The 9,446-nt window shown below is 41.0% G+C and overlaps 1 protein-coding gene across 1 annotated transcript; it reads right to left on the bottom strand.

Annotated features, from left to right (window-relative positions):
- Window positions 1–167: 167 nt before the first annotated feature.
- Window positions 168–8,823, bottom strand: nr2e1 (nuclear receptor subfamily 2, group E, member 1). Its single transcript, XM_040017501.1, has 9 exons — window positions 8,080–8,823; window positions 5,306–5,451; window positions 4,436–4,523; window positions 3,850–4,085; window positions 3,241–3,387; window positions 2,791–2,887; window positions 2,554–2,703; window positions 2,241–2,346; window positions 168–1,767 (listed from the first exon to the last, which is right to left on the bottom strand). The coding sequence occupies exons 1-9, from the start codon at window positions 8,138–8,140 to the stop codon at window positions 1,605–1,607; spliced, it is 1,194 nt and encodes a 397-aa protein (XP_039873435.1). The 5' UTR covers window positions 8,141–8,823; the 3' UTR covers window positions 168–1,604.
- Window positions 8,824–9,446: the final 623 nt, after the last annotated feature.

Below are 9,446 nucleotides of genomic sequence, written 5' to 3' on the forward strand. Positions count from 1 at the left end.
CCAGAAGCTTTTTTTTTTTTTCTTTTTTTTTCTTTACTTTTGTATCACATGTGCCACCACAATAAAAGTAAAAAGCCATTTCTTCTTGCCTTCAGGACTATTTGTAAGGTCTGACCTTTTTCATAACAATAACATATCTGTACTTTTTTTTTTTTTTTTTTTTTTTTAAGCACACTGCCTCCCACATGCTGCACATATAAGATGTGAGGACTTTTGATCCGTGCAGTTCCATGTAAAACTTTTGAATTTGAAGATGGAGTTTGATTGCAGCTTCATATGTCCTGTGAGAGCAAGCACTGCTCTGATTTTGGAGAGATTAATCCCAAATGAACCATTTTATGTAATACAAATCTCATTTGGTGGCAAAGAAAAATGTAAAATAATATATGTTATTCATTACTTGATAAAGCACTAACAAATCAAATGAACGGACACAGAGTTGGTTATTACTGATGAGCTTCAGGTGTTCACAAGAAATCCTGCATTAAATCAAGATGCATGCATTAGTGTTTAATAATTTAGTATGAGCTCTACATCCTTATAAAGTGTCACTGTAATTAGATATGAAACCAACACCACTGTTTGCTATGATGCCAGGGCTCCAGCTGGTAGTTTTACTATAAGCATCATAGTAAAACTATACTATAAGCATCTAGGTCATGTTATATGAAAACCGTTTAATTCAGTGTCTTTTATTCTCTTGGTTACAACTCTAAATAGTTATAACTCCATTAAAAATTTTGTTTTTTTTTGCTTTTTTGTTTTTACAACAGAATAAAAACATTACAGGCCACAAAAACATTTCCAAGTGCTGAATAAGATTTTATCCAGTGTTAGTGTCTAACTTCAAAAAGTCGACCTTAAGCGTTTTCTTTTCTTTTTTTTTTATGCTGCGCCTCAAACAGGACACACCAAACACAAACGGGACAGCCATTTAAATACAGACACCATTTTTCAGATGAATGTAGTTTTACAGTCAAAGGGAGGGGGGGGTAGATAGTGCATCCTTTTTAAAGAGTCCTCCGCAATGCTTCATGGAGCTGACGCCCCATCGGTGCATTTGGTTTCAGCACCGAATTGAGGAACAGCGACTCGCATCTCCCCCCCGGATGATGCTTCTTCTTTTTTTGGTTTCCTCCGTTGGGATTGAACACAGAAATAAAATGGTGAATTGGTCGTCAAGCTCATTGGTCTCATAGACACTCGGAAAAAATCAAAACAAAAAAAAAAGTCTTAATGTACAGCGTTTCTTTAGGAAACGTGCTTGGCAGGTGCTCTCCAGAGCCTTAAGGCGGCATTTAAACGCTGCAGGCTGTTTTGGCCACAAGATATTGCAGTTTTCAGAATCAGACAGGCAGGTCTCTAATGAAAATTACATGCTAATCCTTGACTAGAGCAACTGTTAACAGGCTAAAGTTGTGATCCGGATGTGTTCAATGGAGCCTAAGCCTAAATAGGCTGTATTAAGACAGCCCGTAAGAGATTTTGTGCCGTGGCTACACCTGCTATGATTTGACAGTCTGTGTTGATTGTTCAGTGGGTCTCCTCGTGGGCCTCCAGTCTTTTTTTCCCCCTCCTCACGCGCCCCGGCAGATGGTGAGAATTCATATATCGCTGGATTTGTACATATCGGACAGGAGCCTGGTGATGGGAACGTTGCCGATGGTCTTTTTGAAGAACACCTCCTCTATGGTGGACGGGCTGACAGAGCGGAGGGCCGGGAGCAGCAGGAGGAGCTTACCAAAACGACACGGCTGAGTCGGGTACCTGAAACACAACTGGTGTCAAAAACAGCCTTTTTGTCCGGTTCCATTTGCAGACTGTCTGTTGCAGCCTGTCCAATTACCGCACACCTGTGACAAATAGCTCCTACTTAGCTTGAATACGAGCTTCATCTGGTGCACCTGCACAATTACAGGAGGCTTATTGCCTCATTAACTTTATAATGAAGCTGGCAGACTATAGCCAGTTGACACGTGCGTAAAGCATGCTTTATCTTAGGATGAAGAGATAGATAGATAGATAGATAGATAGATAGATAGATAGATAGATAATGGCCTGTATAGCGCTTTACTTAGTCCCTATGGACCCCAAAGCGCTTTACACTACATTCAGTCATCCACCCATTCACACACTGGTGATGGCAAGCTACACTGTAGCCACAGCTGCCCTGGGGCGCACTGACAGAGGCAACTGCCAACTCTTGAGCCACGATCGCCAGATAGATAGATCTCTTTTACCTGGTGTGTATATAACTGTTGAGAGTGAGCTGGGCTTCATCTTGCAGAGCAGCAATAGCGCTGGCGTTGCGGAAACTTCTTAATTCTGTGCTTCCATGCGTAGGAACTGTAAGACAAGAGGCATCACTATAGCTGTTAGAAATCTGCTGACATGACACTGCTGTAATGACATGTCATATATTCTCTTCAGTCTTTCCAGATTGGCTGTAGTTGTATGCAGCAGAGAAAGTTGAGGTTTGGTAAATATGGTTATTTCCGGTAAGAGTCTTTACACTGTGTCAAACATTCGGGCAGTAATTTGCGAGGTACTCACCAGCTTTGAATGTCACGATACATTTCAAGCAGGCGAACTCGGTCGCGTCAAGGCGCATCTGTCTGAATCTGGTGACCACCTCTTGAAGCGCTTGAATCTCAGACATAATTTTGTTCATCCGCTGAGACTCCGTGTTTTCAGTGTTCATCCCTTTGGATAAATGTGAAGAAAAGTTTCATTATGCACGACAACAGCTGCTCGCTCTTCACTTAAAATTCTCTCGTGCTTTGCATATACCAGAAACAGCGAGAAGAGTTGTGGAGTCCACGGGAATGGCCCACTGCGCGATGCCCAGAACAAATAATTCCCTCCAAGCGTCCTCCAACAGAATCAGCTGTAAGGGGGTATTTTAAGTGTTAAACTGTGCACAACACGCAACAATTAAACCATTCAAAGTATTTGAAACTTTTTGAATGGTAAAAATAACAACACAAGATTAATTCCTACTTATTTTTCCATGTTGTGTGCAGGTTTTAGGGCTTGGTTGGGAATTATTAGATATGCAGTTTTCAAATCGATACTATCAAATTCATGACATTAATTTAATTAATTTAAAGCGTCTGTCTGCGGACCAAATACTTAATTGGCAGCTGTTCACCATTTCAAACCTCACAGGGCGCTAATGGCCTGTTTGGGGATCATGTTTAAGCATCATTCATTTGGAGAATGAGTCCAAATCGTGGCTACCTGATCAGATAAAGGGAGGGTGGAGAACGCGGGGACACTTTTTGCCCACTTGATGCTCATGAAGAGAAGTCGCGCAGCTGACTCGCACACAGACTCCGTGGCCACCTCGTACAGATACATGGGGGTGCCACTGACCTCGTGGGGATACTGCAGAGAGGGAAAATGAAAATGTTGTCATTGTTTATGTCAGAAAGAAACGCAGGTCGGAAAACAGTGAACAACAAAGGTCGAATTCCAAGCCCCAGCGCCCAGTTTTATAATGATTAGTGTTGCTTGTGGTGGATTTACAGTGAGAAATCTGATTGGCGGATTTGTTGGTCTTACAGGCTTTTAAATCTGGAGAGGAATTTCAACTTCTAACCCTTGTGTTAAAAAAAATGTTTACTAATTAATCGCACAATAACGGTTTGGAAGAAATACAAACATCTAACATTTTAAGGAATTCTACATCTAGAAATGATTAAATGTAAAACTATGCATGGACTGCGACACGAGAGCCAAGAAATGATTGACCTCTATGCTCGCATTCTTTACTTGAAGGTCTAAAACTCTTTGAAGAAAGTGTACGTTGTAGCTATTAAATTGCGTAATCTTAAAATAAAAATCTACCTTAGGAGTTGGCTGTGCTAGACCCACGATGGCCTGTCTTTCCGGTGTAGTGGCTACTGTGCTCATCTCCAAGTTGTGCGGCTCCAGCTGGGTGACAGTGGTGAAAAAAGGAGGACCGGGTAGTGAGGATCCGGGGAAATGTGCCGAGGAGCCATTCACCTCTTTGTGGCCCCGGAAATACAGAGCGACCTGTTTGCGAATTGTAGATGTCCGTGGCCCCCTCTCATGCTGAACGGCTGTGGAGCGGGACAGTAGGAAGGCAGTGTGAAAGAGAGCAAACTGCTTATTTATCAGGATCGTTAATTGCATTCTCCAGGAGCAATCCTGGGTTTATTTTATTGAACGAAAGCTGCTCCTTAAAGTGCAAATGTTCTGCGTGAAAGAAAAAAAAATAAAGAGCTTCTACCAGCGCTCCCATGAGGTATAAATAAGATCTCCTTTAAAACAAGCGGGGAGCAGGTAATTATCAACTTCTTTTCAGCTTTGATTAACAGATTTTATGCGCTTTTTCTCCCCCGAATCCAATACTGTCCTACTGTACTGACGTTTCTTTGCTCAACGTGATAATTCAATTAAGCTCGTTTACCGTCTTTATTCATGTTCACTTCCAGACACTTTTTCAAACGACAAGCTCGGCACTGGTTTCTGTGAGTTTTGTCTACGGGACAACCACCCTGTACAGAGAGAAAAGGGGAGGGGGAGAGGGGGACATAAAAAGAGGAAGGGGTTACAGCTTCTAGTTAAAATTCTCTTAGCTTGCAGGACAGGAAAAAAAAAGCTTCTTGCTATTATCCTCCTGGGAGGGCAATCTCCAGGTGAAAGATCGCACTATTATCTTTTAGTTATGGAGGTGCTCCCCTGCGGCTCCAGTGTGGCCTCATCCCGCAGGATAAGTACTCTATCCCGCCCTCTGCCGCCTAAATCCTCGGCTTCGAGTCATCACATTAGATTGGATTACACCTGATATATTACAGCAGCGCGGCACTTAGCCCAGTACTTAATGGTCCAGGCATGACATAATTAGGCTCATCAAGAGAGACTTAACTCAGCGCCAAAAAGAAAAGCAAACAGAAATCAGCGCGTAAAATGTGCATTCCGCGCGTAAAACGCTTGGTATGTTTTGTGGGTGAAAATCAGACACGTAGGGGATATAAAGAATAAAGGATGAGACAAATTCTGTGCAGGGTGCTAACTTTATTTGGAAAATGAAAGAAATTGCTCCATATTCATGGCAATGATTGCGTACAGGTTTCTCACTTAGGCTTGATTTGATAATTTCTTTGCCTGCTTGTTTTCCCGCCTTGCTTGAAATTCTATTAAAAATAAATAAATAAAACTACTTAATCAAATTTGAAAAGCGCAAATAGTAGGTGCATTTAACCACAGCCAATTCAGCCTCGTGTAAAAAGCAGGGAAATTTAGTTACGAGCTTGTATAAACTTAAAGGAGGCCTCACCTGCGAGCCAGATTTACACACATAAGTCCGATTTCTGCGGATGCTCCTCTTGAAGAATCCCGAGCAGCCATCACAGGCGTAAACACCATAGTGTTTCCCTGAGCTGCGGTCACCGCACACTTTACATGGGATGTCCAGAATCCGACCTGGGAGAGGTCAAAAATGTCAAGTAAATGATGTGCTCACTGAATTACGAAGCGCACAGTTCAGTTTTAAATCAAAACATTTTGATGACATTTTGTAGCGGTTGCTCGCGTAATCGCGGGATTTATGAATAAATATGATGGAACAAAGTCTTTACAGTGTTTTTCCAGAATAAGTTGGTATAACAGTTTTCAAAGTTGACACACTGGCTGCAGTTCAGCGGCCGACCTGCAGTTATGTGACTTTGCACCGACCCTATAATCAGTTAAAAAGTACCATAATCGAGCTCATATACACTGAAGCAATGGACAAACTGTCCTGCATGTGACTTACTTTTGTCTCCACACAGCCACAGACACGCTCTCACACTCATTACACGCACACTGGACAACGCCCCGCGTCTCATCCGAGCACGACCATGGGAATTCACTGCGCACATTTTAAGAATAAAGTCCGGTGGGAAGCGTTATATTTGAGCTCTCTAAAACAATACCCCGAAAACGCACAATGGAGACATTAGGGGAAAGTGTTAACTTAATGATTTTCTCCCATTGAACCTCGTCTGACTGCCTGGATCTCGACAAGCTGCCAACTCCACTTCATAATGGGACTCGACAGCTGCTTTATCCCACAGGTCTATAGGCCCCAGGATTAGGGAGTGACACTGCACCATGAGAATAATGCGTACCAACTCGTTTCACCAACTCAAATGAAGTGTATGTAAATCGACCCCGGTGTAGATGAAAAAATGTGATTTTTTGTGTGAAGATTTTGTATTCAAATCTCTTAAAAAGAAGATATTTGTATGCATATGAGGCAGTCCTTTTTTTTATTCTGGAGGGAAAAGCCGTCTATGTAATTACACTGACGTTTTGCCACCTGCTCATTGATTCACCAGTGACCCGTCAAAAAGGGTAGCATGGGAATAACTACTCAGCAGCAAAAACAATGACTTCAGGAGAGAGTTATAGGACTGGAATTGGCTGTTTATTAAGAATCAAAACTCCCTGTAGCCCTTTAAATGTACGCAAAAGACATTTAATTGCTGTAACATGCAATAAAAAAGTCATTTTAAAGTTGGAATTAAACATTTTATTGTTAAACAAAATTTGGTATTTTGGTACCCAACTTGTCATTAGTAATTGGAGAAATTTATGCTCAACATGTTCCATACTGGTCTTAGTTATTATTATTATTGTTATTATTATTATTAGTAGTAGTATTAGTATTATTATTAGTATTATTATTAGTATTATTATTATCATCATCACTGTTCTTTTATTTTCTTGTTTTCTAATTTTTTTTTTAAATAAATAATTATTTTTTATTTTGTTTTAACAAACCTTTAAAACCAAAGCTAACCAAATCACATTTTCATTGACACAGCCCCCAAATTAAAATTGAGAGTTTAATTAAACCGCGGATGACCGAAAGTGTAAACATTTTCAACAAGAAAAAATGTCCCCCCAAATATTAAACGATGGTCGCTGAGAGTCAATTAAATAAAAATGACAGACAATTTTGTTGTGAAAGGGGGAAATGTATTTAACTTCCCGCTGTGGGGGTCCACTGCGTCTCCATTGTGAGCAGTAATTGTTTGAAGATATATGGCATATTCTATTAACGTAATCACCATCAAGGCGAAAACCTGCTAAAAGAGTTGGAAATGAAGTTTTAGGGAGAGAAAGAGTTGTTTCCTCTGACCACTCGGTAGCGTGGCTGTGAACTTGAGTCACAGCAATGCCGTGAGTCGTTTTATTCTCATTTGAAAACACATGTTTACATCGGCCGAGCACAGATTTTAAAAGCGGCGGCCTGGTGTGAAAAAAATATGTGGTAGCTCTAAAAGTAGCATCAAATGTGAATTCAACAGAAATGTCCATTCTTTGGAGAGAGAGAACAATAGCCTACTTTAGGCCTATATTATGATCTGAGTCCGCCTTCATTTGAATTCATAATGAGGCCTCGCAGAGGGATAATTGCAAGGGTTAAGAAAAAAAGGATCAGAAAATAATTTTATAGGAAAGTGTAAATCTGCTTGAAATTTATTACTATTTAAAAAAAGTCAGTAACATGATTTAAAGCGCTTCAGGAAACTCAAATGAGGGATTCAGAAATGCGCAAACACATTTCAGACATAAGAGAAAAAAATCTCGTGCGCAAACGGGATTTTTCTTCATGTACGATTGAATGATACCCTGCATATCGCGCTGTTACTCTTTTTAAAGGCTGAAAATTAAATTGCAGGCAACAAGTGTCATCAAAGGGAAGCATGTGGGGCATTTGAAGAGCAGTGGTCGGCAAATGAATGTGGCTTATTATTTTCGCTTCCTTCTTATTTTTTTTCTCGAAATCTGTGAGCAACATTACAAAATATATTTTACACATGATTTCCTTTCATTCAGGAGCTTTGTTATCCGGGGTTGTTCATGTATTGCATTCTGAGACGGCCGACAGCCAGTCCCCATACTCACATCTTTGTGATCATGAGGTAGAGTCGTGAGAAACATCTTTAAAGACACCATGGACTCACTGTACTTTCATTTGTTATACCCGTCGCTACTGTAGACCTCCCATTATCTATGCCGTGTTCTTCAGAGGAATCGGAGATGATGATGAACAAAACTTACTTGATTTGACATTCAGAATATCCAAACAGCCACTTGTTGAACCGGTGGGTTTGCTCATCATGGATCGTCGATATTTTAAAGAATCTGGATAAAAAGTGTCCTCTTTCTCCTCTTCTTGTGGACAGAAACAATGAAGTTTGTGACACTGAATCACTTGTGGTTTCTCGGTTTCTTTGCCAGCAGCGACGAGAAACACAAGTCAAAGTCCCGAAGCCAAGTTGACAGAAAGTCAGCCTCCGATCGATCGAGAGCCACAAATTACAACATTAATTATACATTTTATCAGGGATCTTTGCCCTCGACGCCGAAGATTCCGGAGAACCAGGACTGGATCCCCGGGCAGCAGCCGGTAAACGGCAACAGCAGCTCTCCAGCTAGTGGCGCAGTAGCCGGTGCGTAAAGTTCGAGTTGGAAAAACGGTGGCTGGAGCGCATCCGATACTGCCAACGCGGTGGCGAAGGGAAAAAAAGGGGCAAATTTCCGATTTTCTTACGGTTGAAAACTTGTTAAAACCAGGACACGATGTGACTTTATGGTGGGAGCCTCCCGAATAAGCCTTGGTAATATTTATGAGAAGTGTCAGGGGGAGGCTGGAGGGTGGAGATCTCCACTTCCTTCATCCACTTGGCTTTCTACTCCAAACTCCATCCTGACGTCACTGGCGTGCGAGGGAGTGTGTGTGCGCTTGAATGTGTGTGCAAGTGCTGTGAAGTGCCTTGCTAACGGAGCCAGATCCACTGCAGACAAAACACACATGTTGCATGTTTTCCCTGGACTGCATTTGCGATTTTTACTGTGTAGAACTCTTATTTATAATAATAATAATAATAATAATAATAATAATAATATGACCGAAAATATTCAAAATGTGTTTAAAATATGTAATCGCATATCCTAAAGAATAAAAAGATAAAATAAAATGAAATAAAAAAGTAAAAATGATCCAAACTGTTGGGACCGTGGAGATGGCTTTAAGAGGCTGATTACTGTAAATATTTTCGGGTATGTTGAGGTATGCTGACCACTAATAAGAGTGTATTACCATATGCAGGGAGGTGGGGGTGAGGGTGGGCTGAGACCTTCAACAGTCAGCGCTCCTCATTTCCTACACTAGCACAAAGACATTTGTGTCTGGTTCCTCGTACAGTCCTCCAGATTAAATGCTTGGGCCCCACCACATACGTAGCAGCGGTCAAGACAACTGTCATAAAGCTGAACTTTGATTTTTAAAACACTTTATTGCGTATTTGATTCTTTAACAAATATAAAAAAAGCTAAAGAGATGACAAATTGAAAATGTTCATACAGTTAAAAGTTGTAAAATATCCATTTCTCCCCCGTTTTCTCGGGGGCGTTGGTGTAGTTTT

Source organism: Simochromis diagramma, unplaced genomic scaffold (genome assembly GCF_900408965.1).
Source record: "Simochromis diagramma unplaced genomic scaffold, fSimDia1.1 OVJJ01000802.1, whole genome shotgun sequence".
NCBI classification, from domain to species: domain Eukaryota; kingdom Metazoa; phylum Chordata; class Actinopteri; order Cichliformes; family Cichlidae; genus Simochromis; species Simochromis diagramma.

Excerpts from the sequence above, each read along its gene's own strand:
- nr2e1 (XM_040017501.1), bottom strand. The coding sequence starts at position 8,140 with ATGATGAGCAAACCCACCGGTTCAACAAGTGGCTGTTTGGATATTCTG. Across the intron at positions 2,888-3,240 it reads CCCTCCCTTTATCTGATCAG|CTGATTCTGTTGGAGGACGC; the intron begins GTAGCCACGATT and ends ACCCCCTTACAG. Across the intron at positions 2,704-2,790 it reads AACTCTTCTCGCTGTTTCTG|GGATGAACACTGAAAACACG; the intron begins GTATATGCAAAG and ends ATTTATCCAAAG.